This window comes from Chenopodium album, chromosome 18, assembly GCF_948465745.1.
Source record: "Chenopodium album chromosome 18, dcCheAlbu1.1, whole genome shotgun sequence".
NCBI classification, from domain to species: Eukaryota; Viridiplantae; Streptophyta; class Magnoliopsida; order Caryophyllales; family Amaranthaceae; genus Chenopodium; species Chenopodium album.
In genome coordinates this window covers 47,257,365-47,285,078 of record NC_137851.1, presented here as the reverse complement: position 1 = coordinate 47,285,078, position 27,714 = coordinate 47,257,365, and the positions used below count along the sequence as shown (strand labels likewise).

Here is a 27,714-nt window from a genome sequence, read left to right as displayed (position 1 = left end):
TTTTTATTCTTCCACCTACCCCACTACCTCCATATTTTATTACTTTTTCCAATTTCTCCTAAAACTCTGCGCGTGGAGAAATGGAGCAAGTATTTAAAAACAGAGGGAGTATTTTATGAACTTTAAACTTATACTGTATTATACATACCTTCTCTGTCTTCCCACATTGAAGCTTTTGCATCTTTTTGTCCATCTTTTCAAAATGTATTTAGGAGGAATGATAAACACATTATGCATAAGCATTACCCTAAGTATATGATAACAAATTATACCTATATCAGTGAAACATAAGCAGGAACAAGCAAATTCCTTCAGACTATCACAGTAAAACACACTATGTGTGTGTGAACTCATCTTCCAAAGACACTTCAAACATCTTTAGGCTAGCTGTCATTTCTTCTGACACATCTCGAATATACAATCTCATAATTGTGTCATATTCCTCTTCAAAGTCTTTAAAAAGGTTCAGAGTATAAATTTCAGCAACTTGTTACAAGAGTCTTCATTTTGTCTTTGGCTTTTCTGTTTTATATCTGAAGTTATCTGCCTTTTCAATGCTTCTCCACCTTTCAACTGTAGCTTCAAATATATGAAAGAAATCATATAATGTTTTTTTTTTTTGATATTGCTCTATTTGTAATTTCAGACCTTTGGGAAGACAAAATTCCAGCAGAAAATATGTCTTTGCTAAACACAGGACACCATTTATCTTTTAGGTTATACAATCTATCAAAACACTCTTTCTCTTCTAATCCATACTTTTGAATCATATCATTCCAACATTCATTAAACTCTTTCTCATCATCACTGCCATATAAGCATTTGTCAAACATGTTCTTGAAATCTTCATTGCTTTTTAGCTGACCAAATCTTGATACTAAGTTTTTTTGGAGATGTTTCAAATACAACCTATGTCTTGAATTTGGTAAAACCTAAAAATTTTATTTAAAAGAAGTGAAATAATAATAATAAATTATATGTTGAGAAGATATAATCTTTACTTTAGAGGATACCATACAACCTTAAGAGGATATCATCTAAGTTTTTGGAGGATATCAACCAGTTTTTGGAGGATATCATCCAGACTTTGGGAGGATATTATCCAAAATTTGGAAGATATTATCTAGTGTTTGGAGGATATCATTCAATTTCAGTAGGATATCATCTAATTTTTTGAGGATATCTGTTTTCACTTGGATGATATACCTCATTCAACAAAAAAATGATATACCTCGTTCAACAGAAAAATGATATATCATCTTTGGAAGATATCTTACCTTTGCAATTGCATTGCTCATTGCTTGATCTTGATAAGTGATAATTGTCTTTGGTTCTGCTCCAGCCATTTTGAAAGTTTCAAGTACCCATTCAAAAGCTTGTAGTTTCATTAGTTATAAAAGCACACCTAAACATTGTTGTTCTCCAATGATTGTTTACTCCAACAAATAGTGCACATATTAAACCATATTTGTTGGTTTTGTATGTGGTATCAAATATTATTACATCTCCAAATGCTTTATAATCTTCCAACATCATTGAATCATGCCAAAAGTAACTCACTATATGATCAGTTTCACCAAACTTTAATCTGTAAAACAAAAAAGAATCTGATTCTACTGTGTCTAGTACACTTTTCATATCACCTCCTTCAATTATCTTAGATTTATACCTAGTTACATAGTTTAATAAATCTCTCTTTATGTGTCCTAAAGCTTCCTCAAATCCTAATTCTCTTTTGAGAAACTCATAACAGTCCATCGATTTAATTCCACTTTCAATCATCTTTTCAATCACCCATCCCATCTCTTCTTTTACATTTTTTTTTCTTCGAATTTTTAGTGATGTTTTTCTAAAGGATTAACCAACTCATGGTTGTGATTTATATTGTTTTGAATAACACAATATTCTCTAGATTCTTTCCTCTTGAATCTTATATTAGCCTACAACCAGTTTTAGTCTCATTAACACACCTTACTTTTCTCTTCTTTGATGGCTCTTTTTTCTCAGTTATGAATTTTGAATTTGCTATCTCCTCTTCTTTTTTCTTTATCTATATTGTATGACCTTATTTTGAGCAGAAAAAAATAAAATTTAGATACTATATTTTCATTTGCTTTATCGCCTAAGAGTAATTTTTTCTTACACTGAATCCAATTGCTCTTGAATGAGCTTTGTATAAACGCAATGCATCCTCACAATCATCAACAAGTCTTCCCATCAAAGATAACATGATGTTTTCATCATTATCATATTTTTAATATTCCAAATCTGTAATTTGAAAAAAAATATTTAATAAGTTATATAGAATATTCCTCTACGCAATTGATTGATAATATCCTCTATTCTACACATCATATCCTCAATTTATGTGAATGACATTCTCTATTCTATCTATGATATCGTTTATTCTATACATTATATCCTCTATTCTACGCATTATATCCTCTATTGTATTACAAATTATATGATCTATAATGTTCTATTTTTTACCTAGATTTTTTGTTTTTATATATATTCAGATGTATATGAGCGTTATAGTACATTCATTAAAAGAAATTGAAGCAATAAATTTAGATTAGAATACCTATTTTTTCAGATGTTATAGTAGATTCATTAGGAGAAATTGAAACTTATTTTGGATCATTTTGTGCTTGTTGAACATTTGATTGAATTTCCGGAGCATTTTCTTTATTTTCTTCAATCGAGCTTTTACAATTTTTTGACGGTGATGCAGAAAAATTCGGCGAAATTAATTCATTTTGTTGATTTTTTTTTTTTTTTTTTTTTTTTTTTGCATTTTGTTTGTCATTTGATTCATTTTTACCATAATTTGCTGCGTTTTCTTCCATCAATATTGCACTTTTCTGTTGATTATTATTCAACATGAGTATTGGCGTGAAAACCTAGGTTTTTATTTAATATATTAATTTTGGTTGTGCTTAAAACCCGCGCTTTTTTTTCCCTTCTAAATTGAGGTAAGTTTGTAAAAGTGATATAAATGATATAGTTTATTCAAAACAAGATATAATACATATGTATGAGGATTTGATATAGCGTTTAAGAGGAAAATGACAATGGTTGTTTCAAGATTTGTTTATGTTTATTGGGGATATGATATAACGTTTAAGGATTTTTTTTTTTATTAAGGATATTCTGTACCTTCAGAGGGTGTTTGTTTGTAGGGCTTGTAGGTGGGATAGGAATTAATAATCCCTTGTATCCTATAATCCCTTGTTTGTTTAATGGAAATTGTTCTATCTCATATGAAAGGGATAGGGATAAAAAACAATAGAGTTATCCCTCTATTTTTATAACAAGGGGGGCAGGTATAAGGTGTAGGGATTAATATTGAAAAGTAAAAGACAATTTTACCCTTAATGAAAGGAAAGAAAGAGAACAGAGGAGAAATGTTAGTAAGGATAGTTATGTAATTTTACTACTTATCCCAATTTAATTCCCAAATCATACCAAACAATGGATAACATAATTTTTATCCTTATCCCACCTATTAATTCCCTATCCTTATCCTACCTTCTTATCCTCATCATCCCTTTCCCTGTTGCCAAACGCCCCATCACAGAATGGATATGATTTATACGCCTGAGGAAATATTTAACTCTATTGATGAGGATATAATATATTAGTTTGAGGATAAATCAAAGTATATAATTTATTTATGAGAGGATGCGATATATGGTTTTAGAGGATTTGTTTATCTCTATTGACTTATTGAGCATATGATATATGCTTTTAAGGATTTGATTTTGTTGATTATAAATTGATATATTTTGTTTAATTTTCTCATAGGATATGCATAAGGGTTTGAGGATTTGGTTTTTGCTAATGAGGATAGGATTTTTTTTTTTTTTTTTTTTTTGAAGTTGAGGTAGCTTTGTAAAACTGATTTAAATGATATAGTTTGTTCCTAATAGGATATGATATAAATGTTTAAGGATTAGGTTTTCTTAATTGGGAAAATATAATATCTGTTTCAATATTTTGTTGTCAATGATTTTAAGTTGAGGTTTATATGTTTAGTTTTATCAAAGGATATGTTTAACTTTATTGAGGATATAATATATTAGTTTGAGGATATGCAATAATCAAATTATATAATTTATTTATATGACGTATGGTGTTAAAGATTTGTTTATCTCAATTGAGGATATGATATAAACTTATTTTTATATATAATTTGAGGTAAATTTGTTTTTAAATATAATATATCATAGATTTGTTTGACTTTATTAGAGAATATGATATAAAGCTCAGAGGATATAATTTATTTATAAAAGGATATCATATAGGTTGTTTAAGGATTTGTTTAAATCGATTGAGGATATGATATATGCATTTAAGAATTTGTTTTATATTGAGCTAGAAAACAAACATTAATACGAAACAAAAAAAAATTTATAAGCTAGTAAATATTTATCACATTTTTCTTAAATCTTTCAGAATTTGAAAATGCATAAAAAAAAACATTAATTTTTAATCATATTCTTTTTCTCATCAGATTTCAAGAACTTACTACGACAGTGTAAGTGTAATTGCATTTTACACACTTTTTCTACCCAAAACAAAAATCTTTTGATTTAAGCCTGTAAACAATCCCTACAAACAACACTCTATCACTTCTCAAATTCTCTAAAACATCCCAATTTTAAAATTTGGGATGTTTTAGAGAACCTGGGAAATGAGTGAGTGTTGTTTGTAGGGATTTTCCTTGCAGGCCAAAGTTAAAAGATATTGTGTTTTAGGTTGGAAAAATTAAAGAAATGCAGTCACCCTTCCCTAGTGAGTTCTCAAAATCAGATGAAAAGAAGAGATACAATTATGGGACTACTTATTCTTCTGCATCTCCTCCCAAATTTCTTCAGAAGCCTTTGCATCAGCGGCAATGTCATCTTTCCACATTTTCTTCTTTTTCTCTTTTACAAGATTTTCAATCTTGTTCACTTCTTTTGTTAAATCAATACAAAGCTTTTCCTCAGCATTGCATCGATCAATTTCTCCCTATGACTTACCCTTGAGAAAGCATAATTGAATTTCCAACAATTTTATATCAATTTCTTCATTATCAATGGAAATTGTGCTTTTTTTTATTTCGTGATGATTTTTTGTTTTCCATGTGTGTACCAAAAAATTAGGTTTAGGGTTGTTACTGAAGGACAGATTTGAAGAGACAAAAGAATAGTTTTGATTTGAATAGATGAAAAAATAAAGATAATTGAAGAAAAGGTTAGATTTGGAGAGATAAAAGAAAAGTGTATTATATATAGGAGGCGTCAAGTTTTAGGTTTAGGGTTTTTTTTTAAAAAATACAATGTGTCGTTTGGTTTAGGATAAGATAGTTTGAAAAATATTAATATTTTACTTAAGATATTTTTAAAAATAATTATATTTTATTTAAGATATTTTTAATAATATGTACTTCGTATAATATAGATGAAAAACATATATTTAAGATAAATAAAAAACAAATCCTCTATATACATATATCCTTCATTGATGTAATTATATCCTCCGTTCACATACTTATATCCTTAATTAGTTCACATACTTATATATTGTATTTGTAATAAAACTTATTCTGTTAAATGTATAAATTATATTCTTTATTGTGATATTACATGTCCTCTAATTAAAAAGAATAGTTTTCCATGTGTGTGCATCATATATTGTGAGAATTATATTCTCTAATGTATAAAATTTATCCTTTATTATGAAAATCTGTTGCCAATAACGATACAAATTATATCATTTATTGTGAGAAAACATATTCTCTTATGAATAATTCATATCCTCTAATGAATAAACTATATCCTTTATTGTGATATAATATATCCTCTTACTAATAAGTTATATATTTAAGATAGATGATGAAAAACATATCCTCTATTGTTATTGATTAATTTTTTTCGATCTATAATTATATATAATTTTCTTGGTTGATGATATCATTTAGGATATAATGCATGTAATTGAGGTTTACTATATTAGGTTGAGTATGGCTATATCATTTTAAAGTTTGTCTAAATGAAATTACCCATTCATAATAATTGAAGTACTTATATCCTCTTATGAATACGTCATATCCTCTATTGTATACATTATATCCTTTTTTATGAGATAACATATCCTCTAATGATTAAATGTTATTCTATATAAAAGATATCCTATCCGATGCCAATAAGGATATAAATGATATCTTCTAATGAATAATTCATATCCTTTAAATAATTAATTATATCTTTTATTGTGAGTTAATATATCATCTTATTAATAAATGATATCCTATTATACAAAAATTATATCCTCTAACATATAAAAGATGTTCTTTTTGATGATAATAATCAACAATCGTAATAATCATGAACAATTGCAATTTGTCTAAATCAAATGACCTATTTATAATAACTATAATAAACACAACCATTATAACTATAAGAAACTTTATCATGATTCATATAATAACCATCATGAACAATTAAGTAGTTTGATAATTAATTAAGTAGTTTGTTAATTAATTAAGTAGTTGTATTTTTTCCTTTAGGATATGACATAATTTTTTGAGGATATCATTTGTCTTTTTGAGGATATAGTTTTTTATTTTGAGGATATCATATGTGTATTTGAGACTATGATATATGTGGTTGAGGATATCATTTGTGTATTTTACGATATGATATATTTATTTCAAGATATCACATATGTCTTTGAGGGTATGATATATTTGTTTGAGGATATAATATAATTATCCTATTGATGATATCAATTAACTTCGGAGTATTTTGTCAATTCAAGATATGATATATGAAATATTTTGAGTATATCATATGGAATTAACGATATCACTAAGCAGTATTTTTTTTTCTCATTTGCGGATATATTATATTTAGGCTTTTAATGACATCTTAAGTTAAGAGTATTTTTTTCGCAATTGAGGGTATAATATACTCCGTATTAATTTTCAGATATGATATGTGTTAGTGAGGATATGAAATGTTTATTTGAGGATATCATATTTGTTTTTTAGGGATATGACATATTAATTTTCGCAAATGATATCCTTTCATCATATCCTCTTATGAATAAGTCATATCCTGTAAAGAATAAATTATATCTTTATATTTATTTCACATTCTTATATTCTCATTTTACATTCTAATATTTACAGAAGAAGAAAAGGGGTTTCCAACACGCGAAATGGTGCAAGTCTTGGAATAGGAAAAAACATGTCACTAAATGGTGACATTTCACATCTGGTAAGTGCATTTAATTCTTAATTGTCATTGATTAATTTTTTCGATCTATAATTAAATATAATTTGTTTTGTTAATGATATCGTTTAGGATATAATTCCTGTAATTGAGGTTTACTATATTAGGTTGAGCATGGCTATATCATTTCAAAGTTTCTCTAAATGAAATTACCCATTCATAATAATTGAAGTACTTATATCCTATAATGAATACGTCATATCCTTTAATGTATACATTATATCCTTTTTTATGAGATAACATATCCTCTAATGAATAAATATTATTCTATATAAAAGATATTCTATCTTATGCCAATAAGGATACAAATGATATCCTCTTATGAATAATTCATATCCTTTAAAGAATAAATTATATTTTTTTATTGTGAGTTAATATATCCTCTTATTAATAAGTGATATCCTATTATACGAAAATTATATCCTCTAACATATAAAAGATATCTGATTTGATGATAATAATCAACAATCGTAATAATCATGAACAATTGTAATTTGTCTAAATCAAATTACTATTACTATAATAAACACAACCATTATAACCATAAGCAACTTGATCATAATTTACATAATAACCATCATAAACTTGTTCATAATCAACTAAAATATAAAGATTAATAAACCAAATGATTTCCCTACTTAATTAATTAACAAACTACTTAATTGTTCAACATCCACAACAAAATCAACATAATGTTCAAAATACTAAATGAAAACCACCAACTAATTTAATCTAAGCCAATTAAATCACCAAAATAAAACCTTTTTTTTCACAAATAATACCCAAATTTAGATTTAGTTGGCTAGATTGCTTAACTTAATCAATCAAGTTTTTCAATTGTAGAAGTAGAGTGACCATAAGCACCAGAGTCCTTATTAGAAACCTCTGGAGACCAGTGATCACAGACATGATATGCACCATACGGAATATAATGTCGTTGCTGGGGTTGGAGGTGCTACGGCTGGATCTCCTCTATCTGGAATCCTCGTTGTCACCACCACCAAAGTCACCACTAGAAATCCTCTGCCCAACAGGTGCTCTTTGCCGAGAACCACCAACAATGTCACCACCACCAATATCACCACCATAAACCCTGTTCACCCTCTTCCTAGCCCCCCCAACCTAAGCGGACTGTTGTTGTTCCTCCTAACTCTTTACCAGTGTTGTTCCTTTTCCTTACGAATTTTAGAAATGGACGTAGCCACTTCATCTAATTGCCATTGCAAGGTGTTGCATAGAAATTTTTAGTCAGCCAATTACTGTGTTAAAATAGTTTGCTTCATTTTAAGGAATTGAAGTTCCGTGTATTTGGGCTTATCATTCTCTAGTTGTAGCATTGGCGATTTCCCTTTGTTTTGTTTTGCATTTTTAGACTGAGAAATTTGAAATTAAAGAAAGCAGTTTTGGAGAGAGACATAGAGGGAGAATGGAAGTTAGAGAAAGAGAGGGGGAATAGAAATTGCAGAGAGACGGGATGGAAGTTGAAGACAAAGAGTGGGAGGAGAAGTTATATCATCATTTTGAATGATGTCATACATACCTTTTCTATAACCTCTTTCTTCGTGCCAATTTAAATGGCAGAATTAGAAAGGTTTTCTTACTCAAAATTACTTACACGTGGATCAATTGTCCTTTTATTTATAAATCTATCCATTTTACATCTCCCCATTTTTATTTATTAAATGTAATAATTTCTCGTTTTGAACTAGTTTGTACTCGTATTGATTAAAGTTTTTTTTTCATTAGCGGGCAATCACAACAACGTATAAAAATGTGTTTATTATAAAAGTGTTATAGATAGATTTAATGTCATAAAACAACTTGTGAAGTGATTAATATTATGCATGACACTGCAAAAAATATTAGGTATTGAAATGTAGGGTAACATTATGATTAACTTGTTGACATACATGAAGTAGGAAGTTTTGTGTGTGGGATATTAATTTTTAGATAAAGTAGGTTATAAAATGAAACATTTAAGTATTTAAGGATACCCTATCAGATGCAAATAAGGATACAAATGATATCATTTATTGTGAGAAAACATATACTCTTATGAATAATTCATATCTTATAAAGAATAAATTATATCCTTTATTGTGAAAAAAATATATTCTCTTATTAAAAAGTGATATCCTATAATGCGAAAATCATATCTTCTTATCCATAAAAGATATTTTATTTAATGACAATTAGGATACAATTTTATTAATTGAAACACTCTATAATTCATTAAACATACGAATGTCCTCTATTGTGAGAATCATTTCTTCTTATGTGTAAATCATATCCTAAATTCTTTGAATGATATTTTATTTTTGTAATTGGTGTAGTCATTTCACATTCTTATATTCTCATTTCACTTTTTTTATATCATTTGTTATTACAGACATATTATTTTTAAAACATTATAATGATATTTTTTTTTATTAATTGAAACACTTTTTAATGATATCCTCTATTGTGAGAATCATATCCTGTTATGTTTGAATTGTATCCTTTGCGTTTTGAATAATATTTTATATCTTTAATTTGTATCCTCATGTGTGTCATATCTTTGTACGTGTAAATCATATATTTGGTAATTGAAACAGATTATCTAATATTCATATATTATAGAATAAGTATAAATATAGTTGTGATAATCATGAAAATATAGAATTAACTACAAAAGCATTGCTTACAGGACATCTAAAAGATGCAGCTAATTACATCCTATTCTAGTTTCATCCTTTTTGGCTCCTAACTTGGGTGGCTTGCCTCTTCCCTCTTTCTCTTCTTGCTATACATGGCTTCCTCTTTCGCAAAAATTAATCGTAGTCCATCAAGGTGTTCAGCCCAGTCCTAAACCATGCCATTGTGAAAATCATATCCTTTGTGCCGCATAATGTCATAGACAACCCACCATCTATATGAATTATGATTTGTTTGACTAATTCTGAATTTGAATCTAAAATTTGAAGAACCTCAGTTCATTCCAATACTTACAGGTACAATTAATCATACCCTAGGCTTTGTAGGTGCACCTAGGAAATATGTGCATGCACAGTATCTCTTCTATCGACAGTGCTGGATGAGCATCTTCTAAAGCATCAACAGGGATTAGTTGTTGGTTAACCGTCTAGCCAAACAAAATCACCACCAAAAATGCAAATTTTAGTTCATAATATGAATATATATAAACAACGAAAAAAACACATAAAAAATTACAGAAGATTATCTAAAATAAACTACCAAGTTTATGATCATAAAACAATTTAAGAATATACCTTTTCTAGTAGCAGTAGTTATGATTTGCAAAATGAATTTTTTGTTGTTTAATATTGTTTGTTCTTCACTATGCTTTAATATATAAGGTTTACAGAAGAAGAAGAGGGGTTTCTAGCGTGAAATGGTGCAATGTCTTGGAAGAGGAAAAGACATGTCATTTAAAGTCGTCATTCACATGTAATTATCCTTGATTCTGGTAACTGCATTTAATTCTTAAGACCATTGTTGTTGTTGTTGTTGTTATGTTTATGATATTATTTCTAGAATATCTGATATAGAAGTTTTACAAGATTTATTTTTCTTGATTGAGGATATAGTATGTTCAAAGGATATGTTTTCCTTTTTTGAGGATATAATACATGTTTTCAGGATATCATATCTGTGTTTAAGGATATGATATCTGTGTTTTGAGAATTTTTATTTTTTCATTGAGAACATGATTTAATATTTTAAGGATTTCCTATATCTATTAGAGGATATGGTTATTCATTTTAGGATATCATATGTGTATTTTTATTTTTTTTAGGATTTCGGCTTTTAATGATATCATCTTAACTTAGTAGTATTTTTTTTATCTCAATTGAGGATATGACATATTAATTTGCGGATATGATATATTTATTTGAGGATTTCGGCTTTTAATGATGTCATCTTAAATTAGGATTATTTTTTTCCCAATTGAACATATAATTTGCGGATATGATATGTGTATTTGAAGATATGTAATGCTAATTGAGGATATGCTATATTTGTTGGCTAATTTGTTTTTAATTTACCTGATATACACTGAATTTCTAAATATCATTTATCTGAAAACTTGAATTTACTTGACATACACTGTATTTGAGGATATGAATGTTTTTATGAGTATATAATATAATTTTCATATATTTCAAGGTAAATGCATAAAAATATATCCTTTATTATGTAAATCTGATATCAATAAGGATACAAATTATATCCTCTATTGTGAGAAAATATATCCTCTTATGAATATATTACATCCTCTAATGAATAAATTATATCATTTATTGTGATATAATATATCCTCTTACTAATAAGTGATATCCTATTTTACGAAACTCATATCCTATAATTTGTAAAAGATATAACAATATATTATATATATCCTTTATTGTGATATAATATATACATATATCCTTAATTGATGTTTATATCCTTATTTTACTTATATCCTTAGTTTACATACTTATATCCTCAGTTAACATACTTACATCTTTAGTTCACATATATTCTATATTGTGAGAAAACATATCCTTTTATGAATTACTCATATCTTGTAATGTATAATTTATATCCTTTCTTATGAATAATTGTTATTCTATAAGAAAGTTATTATATCTATTGGTAATGAGGATACAAATGATATCCTGGCCTCTAAAGATATCTTCTTATGAACAGTTTTATCCTTTAAATAATAAATTATATCTTTTATTGTAAGTTAATATATCTTCTTATGAACAATTTTATCCTTTAAAGAATAAATTATATCTTTTATTGTAAGTTAATATATCCTCTAATTAATAAGTTTTATCTTATATTACGAAATTATAACATTAAACCTAGGGGGGAAAAAAACCAAGAATCTTAAACTTCTAGATCTTTCTTTTTCAGATTTTGAACTTGTTTTTTCTTCTGATTTCCCTCTTCTTCTTCTTCCTCTTTCTTCTTCAGCTTTTAAACTTGTTTTTTCTTCTTATCTTCTTCTTCTTCTTCTTCTTCTTCTTCTTCTTCTTCTTCAGAGGCAAGGACGAACCTCCAACATTAAATTCATGTTAATGCACAAAGTCTTAATCAAAACCACATATTACAAGCAACAAATTCATGGAAAAGTTCTGCTATACTCAAGTAATTAAGAAGAAATCTTTGATAATTAATACTGCAAACACTTATTAACATGATAATTAATAGAATAACAACAACCGAAATTCCAAAACATCATAGTGAAAACCCTCTTAGTCTTTTAAATCACCTAAAAATACAAGAACCATCATATGTACTAAGCTTCCTCATTACTTTATTAAGTCAGTTAAAGATTCCTGAAAAATCGTGAAACCAACTAACAAATTCAACCACTTTTGGCTACAATATAAATGCATAAGAAGTCAGAATTCAATTGTAAAGTAACATTAAAAGCAATAGGATTCCACTACCGAAGCTCAAGTACAACACCTTCATCAATTTGAACTTCATAATAATCGATCAATGCATCAACACCAGTATTCTTAATAAAAACACTAGACAATCTTATTATCATAAGCCTTTATCTTTAATTGCTCTTTGAATTTAGTATCATAAAGTCACAGCATAATATCAGTTATTTCCCAAGCCTGTGAAAATGTTCTTTAGCAAAGTCTAAGGGAACATTTTGCATCAATAAAACAATATGTTACAATATGATTGACAGAAAGATAAATAAACTATATTTAAATATACTTATACAAACAAGCAATATAATAGAAAATGAAAACATTCCCCTTCACAGGTGAAATAGTATTCGCTTAAGCATTTCCCTCAATCATCATTGACGATGATCCTTGTATAAAAGGCTTACGCCCAAGCCTTTTACTGCTATTGCTACGTGTATTCACCATCCTTATGAAAATAATTATCACCCTAACAAGACACTCACAATAATGTTGAATTTATATACAATAGATCAAATCACAATATAAGACTATAAACCTAAGTCAAGCATGCAATTAATAGCCACAACACCTTTTACATTAATGTTTAACTTGAAACTTCTTAAAACTAAGTGATTGTAAACTAAAGACATAAATGTCCGAAGTTTGTTTAAAACTATGTGGATTAACATGCAATTTAATGAGAAGTCATGTTTAAGACCAACTAATAAATCTCAATCTTTCTATAAAGTACTAAAACAAACCAAATAAATGATAAGACCTAAACACCTAAATAGATCACTATCCATATTTTTTTGCATTAAGTCATGCTTTAAAAAACTTAATAACTTTGAATTCAAAGTATCATATGTTAAAATCACAAAATACTCAATAGCACGCCAATCAAATTCATATAAAAGGCTATTAGTCATCATGCTTAATTTTAAATCTAACAGCAAGTAATTAGATATATTTTTTTTTTAACTTAGTTGTATTTTTTATCTCAATTGAGGATATGACATATTAATTTGCAGATATGATATATTTATTTGAGGATTTCAGCTTTTAATGATATCGTCTTAAATTAGGAGTATTTTTTTCCCAATTGAAGATATAATTAGCGGATATGATATATGTTATTGAGGATATGTAATGTCTATTTGAGGATATGATATATTTGTTGGCTGATTTGTTTTTAATTTACCTGATATACACCGAATTTCTAAATATCATATATCCAAAAATTTGAATTTACCTAATATACATTGTATTTGAAGATATGAAAGTTTTATGAGTATATAATATAATTTTCATATATTCCAAGGTATTTTTATAGATTACGAAATTATAAAAATAAACCTAGAACTTAAAAAAAAATGAAAAGAACTAGAGTTTGAACTTGTTTTTTCTTCCGATCTCTGTCTTCTTCAGATTTTAAACTTGTTTTTTCTTCTTATCTTCTTCTTCTTCCTCTTTCTTCTTTTGGTGTTCTTCTTCTTTCTTCCTCTTGTTTTGTGCTTCATGGAATTTGTCCTGTTCTCTCTTTCTCTTCTTCAGTTCTTCGATTCTATTCTTTTTCACTTTCTCATAGAGCTTCATCAGTTTGTCTTACACTCTACAACTTCTTTCGAACAGATCATTTAATCCTATTTCCCAGTTATCCATAACATTTTCTTCTGGATCATTTGAAAAATTGGAAGACTGATAATTGTTTTCCATTTTTAGGAGAGAGAATATGTAAAGAGGAAGCATGTGAAATGTGTGAGAAATCATATTGTTTTATAGGCTTATAAAAAATAAAAATAAAAACCTTTATTTATTTATTTATTATTATTATTATCTGTTTTGTTGGGTCATACTATAGTGTTCATGGCTGGTAATATTTTTTTGGTTTTAATTTAACATGCAAAATGTGTGAGAAATCATAATAATATCACATGCTTATTTAAATTGTTATTGATTAATTGAGGACATAATATGTACTTCTGAGGATATGTTATTTGTATTTCAGGATATTATAAATATGATATGTTTGATCTTTTTATTTTCCTCAATTTAAGATTATAAATGTTTTTCTGGGTTTATTTTCCTTAATTGAGGACATAATACATTTCTTTTAGGATATCATAAGTGTTTAAAGATATGATATGTGTGTTTTTCAGGATTTGTATTTTTTCCTTTAGGATATGATATAATTTTTTGAGGATATCATTTGTCTTTTTGAGGATATGGTTTATTATTTTGAGGATATCATATGTGTGTTTGAGAATATGATATATGTGGTTGAGGATATCATTTATGTATTTTACAATATGATATACTTATTTCAGGATATCATAATGTCTTTGTGGATATGATATATTTATTTGAGGACATGATATAATTAACCTATTGATGATATCAATTTAACTTCGGGGTATTTTGTCAATTTAAGTTACGATATGTGTGTGTGTTAGGATATGAAATGTTTATTTGAGGATATCATGTGTGTGTTTTAGGATATTGTATATTTTTTAAGGGTATCATATGTATTATTGAGGATATGATATATTTAGTCTATTAATGATATCACTTAGGAGTATTTTTTTTTAATTGCGACTATTTTATATTTAGGCTTTTAATGACATCTTAAGTTAAGAGTATTTTTTCGCAATTGAGGATATGATATATTAACTTTCAGATATGATATGTGTTTGTGAGGATAAGAAATGTCTATTTGAGGATATCATATTTGTTTTTTTAGCGATATTATATATTTAGTTTAGGATTTTATATGTGTCTTTGAGGATATGACTTATTTGTTTGAGGATATAACATCTTTAACCTATTAATGATATCACTTAAGATTTTTTTTTTCTTAATCGAGGATATGAAATATTGATTTGCAAATTTAATATGTATATTTGAGGATATAAATTTTCAAATAAAGCAGGTTATAAAAAAACATAATCCAAGACATTTTATTTATTTTATTATAATATTAAACCATAATACATAATTTATATAACATTTTTAAACTGAAACAAAATAATACTACTACATTTTAAACACTATTTTCGGATTCGGTAGGAAGCCTTTCATTACCATTATTATTAGAAACTCTAATATAAAAAGTTTTATTCTTATAATACACATGAAGATGTTCACCAACAGCTAAATTATTTCTATTCACAAAGTCCTGCCACTGTTCATCAATGAAAAATCCCCCAAAATTGCATGTATCTTCTTCCACACTTAGCACCTTCATGTTCCAAACACGTCCATTGTTCCTTCGATACACTCTTGCCGTATCTTTAAATGAAAGTAGTAATAACTTCCATCTAACAGAAAGAGGCTGAAACATACATTAACAAAAAATTAATTACTATTAAGACATAAACACTATTATATTAGATAAAAGAGAATATAATATTATAAAGGAAATTCTACAAGACGGTCTATATCTGACAGTGTAGTGTTCCATATTTTCATAAAAAATTTTGTTCTCCATTTCAAATAGAAAGGTTTTTTTTTTTTTTTTTTTTTTTTTTTTTTAAAAAAAAAAAAAAAGAAGAAGAAGAAGAATAAGAAATATAATAAGTATGATTTTGATAGATTCAAAGGTTTATAGATGAGATAAGACTACATTTGGGGACTATCTTCTTTAATAATGTAGCAAAAGGGGACTAAGTTTTTTTTTGGGAGGAAAAAGGGACTGAGGTTAACTTTCCGGTATATTTTACCATTTTTAGGGAAGTTAACTCCCCTTTAACCATAGAAGAACTTGGTCCCTTGACAAGAACTTAGTCTCTTATTTATTGCTATGATTATACTCTAATAAAACATAGTCCCTACATTAAAATTCAAAGCTAATTGTTTCATAAACTATTACAATAAATATTTCTGAATATGTTCATTGACTACTTTATTTTTTCCTTAAATAAATTCGATTATTGAACAAAACTAAGCAAGACCATATGTAATCCTTGTACCAGCCTCCATAGCAGCTGCTGCATCACTGAAATGAGGTTGAGTCCTGAAAAAAAATTAATTAATAAGTACAGATTTTTTTTTTTATTTATATTTATATTTTTTTATGTAAAATAATTTTTTTGGTGTCATAAATGTACCTGAGCTAAACATGGTTGCAAAAATGATTGTGTTGCAGTTGATGTAGTAGTAGTATGACTTCTTGTTATATTAATTTCCTGAAAGAGTTTTTGATTAATGACAAATTGATGTTTTATCTAAGACACTATAATTAATATACATAAGCTTACATACCATTGCTTGTCTTTGGTAGCCATTGGGGTAGGTGTAGACTCCAAAACCTCTGTTGTGCATGGGTATAGGTGTTTGGGATTGTTGAGTGGTAGGTTTAGTAGGTTGTTGCTGCACAGTAGTCTTCCTCTTCTTTGGAATGCCTTGGCTTTCTTTCGAAAGCAAGGGACATGTTATCTTGTTATGGCTTGATTGTTTGCAATTCCCACACTTGTGTTCTTTCCCCTTTCTTGTTTGCTTAACTCCCTGTGCAACCTCACCTGCTGAAGCTCTCCTCTTTGTTGTTCTCGTGTGCTTCACTACTTTAACAAGAGGTGGCAAGATTTCTAGTCCATGTGAACATGATGGCCACTCATTAGGGCCATTCAAATGCTCTAGTGGAAACTGATAAGCATCTAAGTACTTTGCCTTGGTCAACCACTCAGACACATAGTGTTCGGGATGTTCCATGGCCTTCCAAATAGCTGTTACCGCATGTCTACATGGATATCCCCTTAATTGCCAAACATTGCAGCTGCATGTTCTATCAAGTAGGCTCACCACATTCCTCACTTATGTACCCCCCCTCTCTAACTCCATATTTAAAGTTTCCATCCTAGTAGGCAATCCAACCCCTAGCAGCCACTTTTGTTCTTTTTAGGGCCTTTTGGATTCTTGGACATAATAAAATTTCCTTGTTGGCTAGGTGGTGTTTTTTCTTTTGCATTTTGACCATCAAACCCTCTCTGATATCCTCAAGCATTGTAATGATGGGTTTATGCCTCGATGATAATATGTAGGCATTAAAAACCTCATTCATATTGTTGTCATGCTATCACACTTAGATTGGGGTGTTTGGAAAGCCCTTACCCATTTTTTATGATTCCTATTAAGCAAGTCCTCCCCAGCTTCAGCATTGATTTTAGAAAAGAGCTCCATATTAGAATTAAACTCGTTCTCTGTGGAACTTTTTGCCACCTTCCAAAATCCCCTCCTGTATTGTAGTCCACCCCCAAACTTAGTTCTAAAATTACAGTATACATGCCTTGCACAAACCCTTGTTTCAGCCTTTGGCCAGACATTAGACACATCTTTAAGCAACCCCTTTTGTTGGTCAGACATTATGGTGTAACCAAAACCATCAATTGCAGCTAAGTCTACAGCCAGAAGCTCTAAAAACCACTCCCAAGTATTTGTATCCTCTACGTCAACACATGCCCAAGCAATTGGAAACATTTGTTTGTTTCCATCTCTTCCCACGGTAACAAGAAGCTGACCACCAAATGGTCCTTTTAAGAAGCAACCATCCACCCCAAAGAAAGGCCTGCAACCGGCAAGGAAGCGTTTCTTAATTGAGTCAAAGCATAAGTACATCTTCTGAAATTGACCTTGATTCAGACCAAACTTTACAGTGTTGTTGGGATTTGACCTCATAATTTCAGCTGCATACCTATATAGCATTGAATATTGCTGTGCATACTCACCCAAAATGAGTAGTGTGCTTTAATTCTAGCCTTCTTTGCAATATAGAGACTGATTTGTATACCATACTCTGACCAAATTGTGTCTACAATTTCCTGACACTTCACATATGGGTTTACTCTGAATTTCTTATGATAGTGTTCTGCCACCCATTTAGACCTAAGTTGCATCACAAATGGAACTCTTCCACAAGTATGCTTTGGCACTAGAGTTTTAACTACCATATTACCTTGGTCTTTGCCCACTGAAGCCCATATGTACCATGGACAAGCTCTGTCAAACGCCTTGCACTTATCCCCCATCCTTTGTTTACAATTCTTAGTGTATATCACATCCCTCCCCTAGGTAACATAGTAGTGAGTAATGGCTTTTTTGAATTCGGTAGAATTTTCAAACTCTTGCCCTATAAAAAAATGGTTCCCATCATCTATTCTAAGTGTTTGCATGTAATTTGAATGAGTTTAAACCTTTTTTTTCTTAATTTTTGGACTGTCAGGTAGTAGATTACCAAAATCAACTTCTCCCTCTGATTTAGTTGGGCTATCTAGACAACTATCAGTGTCATCTGAATCCACTTCAACATTAAATATGTACTTAATATTGTGCAACTCAACCTCAACCTCATTCTCCTTTTCCTTATGCCTTTTCAATTCCTCCCTTGCTTCCTTAACCTCATCATCATCTGCATCAGTCCCTTCCTCATCATAGTCAGAACCTTCAACCCCCTCATTATGAGTACTCACTAGTGGAAAAAATCTTATTTGTAACAAGCTATCCGTAACGGGCACATGAAATTCCGTTACAATTACCTCATTTGTAACGGGCAAATTTAATGTCCGTTACGAAAAAGTTGTGACCTGTGCCAAAAAAGAGATATTCGTAACGGACAGATTGGTGCCCGTTACGAATAAGTTGTTAATCGTAACGGACGTTATTCTGCCCGTTACGAATAATCAACTAATCGTAACCAACATCTCTGCCTGTTACGAATAAGTTATTATTAGTAACTGACGTTGTTCTGCCCGTTACAAATAACAAACTAGTCGTAACTAACTAGTCTTGCCCGTTACGAATAAGGTTTCAAAGTAAACCCTATTTTTCACTTTCCCCTTTCTCACTCTCGATGTCAGTCAAAAATTTCCCCCTTCTCTCAGCTCTCCCGCGTCCTCACCTCCCACCTCCCACCTCCCTCAACCTCATTGAAGCGCACCTCCCACCTTCCACCTCCCTCGTCCTCGTCCTCACCTCCACTCCTCCTCCATTGTTGCGCACCCTTGAGTTTTCCATTAAAGCGCACTCTTGAGTTTTCCATTAAAGCGCACTCTCACACTCTGAGTTCTCCATTAATGCGCGGTCTGAGTTCTCCATTGAAGCTTTGTCTGATTCTCCATTGAAGCGCACTGAGTTCTCCATTGCAGCGCACTGAGTTCTCCATTGAAACTCGGTCTAAGTTCTCCATTGAAGCTCGGTCTGAGTTCTCCATTGAAGCGCACTGAGTTCTCCATTGAAGGGCAGTCGGAGTTCTCCATTGAAGGGAACTCGGAGTTCTCCATTGAAGCGCACCGAGTTCTCCATTGAAGGGCACTCGGAGTTCCCCAATTTCTTAACCCTTGTTTCCTGTAAGTTGCTTAATTGCAATTACTTAATTATAGGTTTTTTTCCCCCAAATTAATTGATTAATTTTACATGTTTAAATTGATTCTTGATTTTGCTAGGAAATGGGAGTGAATTGAAATTGATGTTTTAGGAGTACCTCGGTCCTCAGCTCCCTCAACTCCATTGAAGCAGCTTGATTTCTTGGTGACAATTTGGTATGATTAATTAATTGATTTGTAGTTTGTTTTTTTTTGTTTTGTTTAATTTACTTCCAACTTTCTGCAAATTCAAATTTGTTTTTTTTTTCTTTTTTTTTGTCTAATATTTTGTCAATTTTTGTTGTGTTAATATTTATAATGCATTATATCTTCATATGCCTAGATACCCGTTCAAGATTAATGAGTAAATCTTGAATAGTCCCCGTTTGGGACTGTTCTTGGAATTGTATTCTCACTTAGGATGTAAATGGTTGATTGTTTTTCGGAAGTAAAGGTAATTTCGTGTAAGCATTCCGTAATGTGTTCTCTGGGTACATACGTAATTAAGAAATCAATTACGTCGTGTACTTGGAGAACCGTAGGGAAATGCTTAAAAACCGGTCTATGTGGTGGATTTTGGCCCGTCAAACTCGTCGTGCAGATGGATCGTGGGCTATAGACCTGAAGAATACCGAAACCCAGCAAATAGCCAGTGCTATTGTAAGTATTGTTCAGGTTTTGGCTGTAATTTTTGAGCTGATCAGTTCTGATCAGTGCTGATCTATTCCGATCAGTTCATGTTTGGGCTGTAAATTTATAGCTGATCAGTTCTGATCAGTTCCGAACTGTTGTGATCTGTTCTGAACTGTTCTGTTCAGTTCAGGTTAGGGCTGCATTGTTTGAGCTGATCAGTTCTGATTTGTTTTAATCAGTTCCTAAGTGTTCTGATCAGTTCGGATCAGTTCTGAACTGTTCTGAGCATTTCTGAACTGTTCTGATCAGTTCTGATCTGTTCTGATCAGTTCAGTTCTGATTTGTTTTGATCAGTTCCGAACTGTTCTGATCAGATCAGATCAGAACTGATCAGAACAGTATAGAACTGAACTGATCAGAACAGTATAGAACTGATCATAACAGTTCAGAACTGATCCGAACTGATCAGAATAGTTAGGAACTGATCAGAACAAATAAGAACTGAACTGTTCTGATCAGGGGAGGTTTTTGCTGAAAATTTTGGCTCTGATCATTAACAAACTCTTTTGATCAGTTCATCTTTTTGAAGCAATTATTGAACTGATCAGTTCTAATCAGTTCAGGTTTGGTCTGAAATTCTTGAGCTGAGCAGTTCATGTTGTGGCATAAATTTGAGAGCTGATCAGTTCAGTTGTTGGCTGGAATTTAAGTTCTGATCAGTTCGGATCAATTCAGATCGGTTCTGATTAGTTCAGGTTTTGGCTGAAAATTTTGAGCCAATCAGATCTGATCAGTTTAGTGTTAAGGTTCTGCCAAATTATGAAATTTTCTTGGAATCTCATTATGTAACTCTCTTGCTGTATAATATGTTTATTTACGTTTATTTTGTTAATAGTTGGAAAACTTGGAAAAGAATGCTGAAGGAAACGATTCAAGTGAAGGTATTGGTATGGATGCCCTGAACAAGGCTTTAGGAAAAAAGGATCACCGCGGGCATGTAAAAGGACTAGGAAGGTGTGGGGTTGGAGTTAGTCACACACAAGTATTTGGGAAGGGACATAGAAAGGGTAAATCATCCGGCCAAGGTGGATGCTCATTGGAAGAGTTAGAATCAATGAAAGCTACCCTAACTCAAGAATTTGAGGCGAGGCTAGATGAAAAGGTTGAAGAGAAGATTGAAGAGAGGATTCAAGAGAGGATTCAAGAGAGGTTGGATTAACGTGTGGCAATGGAGGTGAAAGCTTATCTCGCCAAATTACTACCACATATGACCGGTGACGTGGAGGCATTTCAAGGAATGCAACTGAAGACGACCATGGAGGCAACGTTGCATTTTTGCATGAATTAGATAAGGCGGGTAAACGTTGCAAATTCATAGTGGCTCCATATGTAGCAAGGTTCGAACTATGTTTTTAATACTTCCACTAAACTTGTTTTTATAAATGATTTGTTTTCTAATACTCTAACTTATCTTTATCTTTTAAATGATGTAGTGGACATTGGGTTCTTGTGGTGGTAGATCTACAATTAGGTTTAGCGTATGAGTTTGACTCTTTGAAGCAACCTAAAGAAAATCCAAGACCAATGAGAATTGCCGAAATCATGATGACGTGAGCCACTAACTTCAAATTGTGCCCAATTGAGTTTCTATTTTCATATTGTTTGTGGTGTTGTAGATTATTTTGTTCTAAGTGCCAAATTATATATCATTTTTGTAGGGCTTATAAAGTATATCGGGCAAATCTCACAGGGAATGAATTGAAAGCACATAGGCAAAAATTGAAATTCATACAAATGGAGGTAAATACACAACTCACCCCGTTTTATCATACATTGTTAACTTTGAATATAAAATGTCCTTACTATTTGTTATATATGCTAGTGTGCTCAACAACAAGGAGGCGTTGAGTGTGGCTACTACATTATGAGATATATGTATGAGATTGTTACTTCCCACTTGGATTGCAAAGGTGTCTTAGAGGAGGTTAGTAGCTTTTTCATTGAGATAGTTTTCAAGATGATTTATTGACATGTATGCGATGTTATGTGTTTTAATCCTATTCATAGAAACCAAAATATAAGATAATTATGGATGTTGTGTGTTTTATTTCTATAATTTGATCAAATACATGATAGATGGGAAAGATAGAAGTCCCTTGGGCAATTTTAAAGCCTTTTTGGCTTTATATGCTCCCAAAAGTTAGTAGATGGTCCTATTTTATTGATTTCAATTCATAGAAACCAAAATATAAGATAATTATGGATGTTGTGTGTTTTATTTCTATAATTTGATCAACTACATGAAAGATGGGAAAGATAGAAATCCCTTGGGCAATTTTGAAGCCTTTTTGGCTTTATATGCTCCCAAACGTTAGTAGATGGTCCTATTTTATTGATTTTAATTCATAGAAACCAACATATAAGATAATTATGGATGTTGTGTGTTTTATTTCTGTAATTTGATCAACTACATGAAAGATGGGAAAGATAGAAGTCCCTTGGGCAATTTTGATGCCTTTTTGGCTTTATATGCTCCCAAAAGTGGGTAAATGGTCCTATTACATTGATTTCAATTCATAAAAACCAAAATGTAAGTTAATTATGGATGTTATGTGTTTTATTTCTATAATTTGAACCAATACATGAAAAATAGGAAAGATATAAGTCCTTTAGGCAATTTTGAAGCCTTTTTGGCTTTATATGCTCCCAAAAGGGGGTAAATGGTCCTATTACATTGATTTCAATTCATAGAAACCAAAATATAAGTTAATTATGGATGTTATGTGTTTTATTTCTATAATTTGGACCAATACATGAAAGATGGGAAAGATAGAAACCCCTTAGGCAATATTGAAGCCTTTTTGGCTTTATATGGTCCCAAAAGTGAGTTAATGGTCCTACTTTCATTGATTTCAATTCATAGACACCAAAATATAAGTGGATTATGGATGTTCTGTGTTTTATTTCTATATTTTGAGTTTTATTTCCATAATTTAGACCATAACATTTATTCAAATAATTTTTTCTATTATGGATTGTTTTTATTTTGTAACCTCATTTGTATGCTTTTTTTTTTTGTTAATAGGATTATTGTCCAAGGAAAGCCCCGTATGATATTGAAGATTTGAATGTGGTTCGAGAACAGTGGGCGCACTACTTTAGGACGAAGTATCTATTGAATGCATAACTATTTGTTTAGGTAGAACATTAGTAATGTTATTAGTGTTGCTCGTTGTATATATGTGTTGGATAAATTTATACAAGTTCTTATTTGTAATATTATACTAGAATTTTTATATTATGTCGTATTAATTTTTACAAAAGTCGGTATAATTGTTTATCTACAGGAACAGGTTTATTATAACAGGTTTTAATTAAAATATATTAATTATATATAAATAAATGCTGCCGAAATTTAATCAAAAAAAAAAAAAATTTAATGAATATTTGTAACGAGCATGGAATATGTCAGTTACAAATAAGCACTTATTCGTAACGGGCGTTTCTGATGCCCGTTACAAATAAGTACTAAATTGAACACCACAAACCCTTATTCGTAACGGGCAGATATAATGTCAGTTACGAATAATGAGTTATTCGTAACGGGCGTTTATAGTGCCCGTTACGAATAGAGTTTTATTTTAGTTCAAATAAAGACTTATTCGTAACGGACATTTTATCTGCCCGTTACGAATAACCCATTATTCGTAACGGACATTTTATCTGCCCGTTACGAATAACCCATTATTCGTAACGGACATTTTATCTGCCCGTTACGAATAACTTGTTATTCGTAACGGACAGCGCCCGTTACGAATAATATTGGCCATCCGTAACGGCCGCATACGTAACGGACGCTGCCCGTTACGGATGGACCCTTTTTGCTCGTTACGGATGATGTTTTTTCCACTAGTGACTAAACGGACTTAGAGAAGTGTTCAGGTTTTTGTCGGCATTCTCTGCAGTGATCATAGTACCCCTTCCTCCCCCTTCTATTCCAAATGGTGTGACATTACCATTTCCATCATCTCCATACTCATGCTCTGTGTACACATCAATGATCCTATAATGCTCCATCAAGCTAATAAACCTAGTAAAGTTTGCATCATCATAGCTCATAAACCTTAGTCCCGTGCTAACTCGTTTACTGGGATCACAATAGTGAACCTTAATTATATCTTCATAATCTAAGCTATCTATCCATTTTTTCATGCCATTTGCATTGAAACTACTTGGTATCTCATCAAATATTCTAATTGTCCCACCAACATAATCCAACACCCCTTCACTGTCTTTCCACTCCCCATCATAGTGAACAATAATAGTCATTGGTATGACTTCCATGATCTACAAATAACCAATTTTAAAATCAATACAAAAGCAATATAATAAAGACAATTATTTTGACAATTTCATTTTCATTAATAAGAGTTGAATAAATAAATTAAACCCTAAAAAATTTTCAACAAACAAAACACCTCAATTATGAGATCCAAACAAAAAAATTAATTGAAAGTGCAAGTATCTTTTGTTGATGAGCATCGAAATTAATCTATCATAAGCTTCCAAACTTGGCTTTCCTCCAAAAGTATTCCGTATGAAAATGAATATTGAAGAAGAAATTTCTCTGATTTTGGAACTTAGCCTTTTTTTTTTTTAATTTTTTGAGGGAATTTTGGAACTTAGCCTTAAATAATCTCATATAGGGTAGTTGAGCAGCACAATGAAAGGAAAAAAGTAAAGGGGGATTTTAGCCTTAAGTGTCTCAAATAGTCAAATGGGCTTATTAGAGATGTGAATCATAACTGACATCTCGTCCTTTGTTCCCAAAATGAGGAAGGGCCTTTGTTTTCTTATTGGTTGAAATTTTTTTATTTCATTAATTTTAAATTTTTTTACTTAATTCTGATTGGTTAACCAAAGGGACTATGTTATTTAACCAAAGGGACTAAGTTATTACACATTTTTATTTAATTTCACCGGAAAACTCACCTGCAGTCCCGTTTTGCTCCCAAAAAAAACCTTAGTCTCCTTTTGCTACATTATTGAAGAACATAGTCCCCAATTGATGTCTTATCTCGTTTATAGATAAACAAATGTTTATATAGAGTCAAGCTATATGTAGGCAAAGGTTTTTTTTTTATAGTTAAATGCTTTAAATAGTTAATTATGTGTGAAACAATGAAATGTTAAGATAATGCAATTTGACTTTTACTTGTATAGAATATATAAACATGATTTTTAGCCTTTATGTTTGAAAAAATAATATTTTATTTGACTAATTACATATAAGAAATAGAGTATGTTTATGTTTCCTAAAAAAGCTAAAAATTATGCTGCAATACAAAGACTAAACACTGCCAAAAGAAAATTTTAATTGCATTTGGCAGTGAATATGTTTATTGTTTCAAAATAATGCTGGAAAAGACTAAACACTATCAAAATTTAAGATGCTTTGAATAAGATGGTTTGAATAAGATAACAAATTGAATACATACAACTTTGATTATTAAAGTGTTTGATGATATATGACAAAAAAAATTAGGATTTGAAATTTTTTATCTTTGGAGGATATCATTTAGCCTTTGAATGATGTATCATATCTTAGTAAAGTATCAACTAGTTTGTGGAGGATATCATTCAGCCTTTGGATAATATCATTTACTACTTAGAATATATTGTATAATATTTGAAGAATATCATCCAGTCATTGGACGATATCATCCAGTCGTTGAAGGATATCATTCGGTATTTGTATTATATTAGTAACAGATTGGTTGATAAACTCTAGTCATTTAAGGAAATGATCTTCACTTATAAGGATAACAACTAGTATTAGTCTTTATAGGATATCATCAAGTCGTTGGAGGATATCATCCTATCTTTGTATTATATTAGTAACAGGTTGGTTGATAAAATCTAGTCATTTAAGGAAATGATGTTCACTTAAGAGGATATCAACTAGTATTTAGTCTTCATAGGATATCTTCCAAACACTAGAGGATATCTTTCTGTCTTGGTATTATATTAGTAATAGGTTGGTTGATAGAATCTAGTCATTTAAGGAAATGATCTTCAATTAGAAGGATATCAGCTAGTATTTAGTATTTAGAGGATATCATTCAGTCGTTGTAGGATATCGTCCAGTGTTTTGATTATATTAGTAATAGTTTGGATGATAAAATCTAGTCTTTAGAGGATATCTTATTAATTTAGGAAGATATCAACTAGTATTTATTCTTTAAAGGATATCATCCGTCGTTATAGGATATCGTGCAGTGTTTAGATAATATAAGTATAGGTTGGAAGATAAAATCTGGTCTTTTAAGGAATTAATCTTCACATTTAGTATTTAAAGGATATCTTACAGTCGTTAGAGGATATCGTTATGTCTTTGAATTATAGTAGTAACAGGTTGGATGATAAAATATAGTCTTTTAAGGATATCAACTAGTATTTATTATTTAGATGATATCATTTAGTCGTTAGAGGATATCATCCAGTCGTTGGAGGATATTATCCCGTCTTTGTATTATATTAGTAACAGGTTGGTTGATAGAATCTAGTCATTTAAAGAAATGATCTTCACTTAGAAGGATATCAGCTAGTATTTAGTTTTTAGAGGATATCATCCCGTCGTTGTAGGATATCGTCCAGTGTTTGGATTATATTAGTAACAGTTTTGATGATAAAATCAGGTCTTTAGAGGTGATAACACGATATTATACACGATTTATATGTGATATTTAGTCATGTTTTATTGTGTTTTCTTCATTCTCCTAATCTTTTAAAGTTATTATTCTTCCTATTTTGATATTGCTCTTCTCGGTTTGTTTGTTTTCATTTTTGTAGGAATAGGGATCGATTTGCGTGGAATTCATTTTGATCGCGAGATACTTCTTTATATGGAGCGTTTCTAGCATCCTAAGCTATTGCAGCAGCTTGCTCCACAACTTGGTTGTGGCGTGCAACCTTTCGACCACAACCTGGTTGTGGGCGTCTATATTGGAGCAAGGGAGAGGCGAA

The 27,714-nt window shown here is 30.4% G+C and overlaps 2 protein-coding genes and 1 long non-coding RNA gene across 3 annotated transcripts; 2 read left to right on the top strand and 1 right to left on the bottom strand.

Annotated features, from left to right (window-relative positions):
• Positions 1–17,755: 17,755 nt before the first annotated feature.
• On the bottom strand, positions 17,756–18,723 carry LOC145592253 (uncharacterized). Its single transcript, XM_081648704.1, has 2 exons — positions 18,497–18,723; positions 17,756–18,389 (listed from the first exon to the last, which is right to left on the bottom strand). Exons 1-2 carry the CDS (start codon positions 18,721–18,723, stop codon positions 17,756–17,758), a joined length of 861 nt encoding a protein of 286 aa, XP_081504830.1.
• A 1,428-nt stretch (positions 18,724–20,151) lies between these two features.
• Positions 20,152–22,299, top strand: LOC145590966 (uncharacterized). The gene is made up of 4 exons (XM_081647347.1): positions 20,152–20,232; positions 20,476–20,715; positions 21,584–22,085; positions 22,182–22,299. The coding sequence occupies exons 2-3, from the start codon at positions 20,602–20,604 to the stop codon at positions 21,905–21,907; spliced, it is 438 nt and encodes a 145-aa protein (XP_081503473.1). The 5' UTR covers positions 20,152–20,232; positions 20,476–20,601; the 3' UTR covers positions 21,908–22,085; positions 22,182–22,299.
• A 132-nt stretch (positions 22,300–22,431) lies between these two features.
• Positions 22,432–23,921, top strand: LOC145592358 (uncharacterized). Its single transcript, XR_014102377.1, has 3 exons — positions 22,432–22,488; positions 22,571–22,672; positions 23,774–23,921. It is a non-coding gene; the product is annotated as an uncharacterized LOC145592358 (long non-coding RNA).
• Positions 23,922–27,714: the final 3,793 nt, after the last annotated feature.

Coding starts and splice junctions, on each gene's coding strand:
- LOC145592253 (XM_081648704.1), bottom strand. CDS start 18,723: ATGGGGGATAAGTGCAAGGCGTTTGACAGAGCTTGTCCATGGTACATA. Junction 18,390..18,496: donor GAAATTGTAGACACAATTTG/GTCAGAGTATGG, acceptor AATGCTATATAG/GTATGCAGCTGAAATTATGA.
- LOC145590966 (XM_081647347.1), top strand. CDS start 20,602: ATGCTTAAAAACCGGTCTATGTGGTGGATTTTGGCCCGTCAAACTCGT. Junction 20,716..21,583: donor AGCAAATAGCCAGTGCTATT/GTAAGTATTGTT, acceptor TTTTGTTAATAG/TTGGAAAACTTGGAAAAGAA.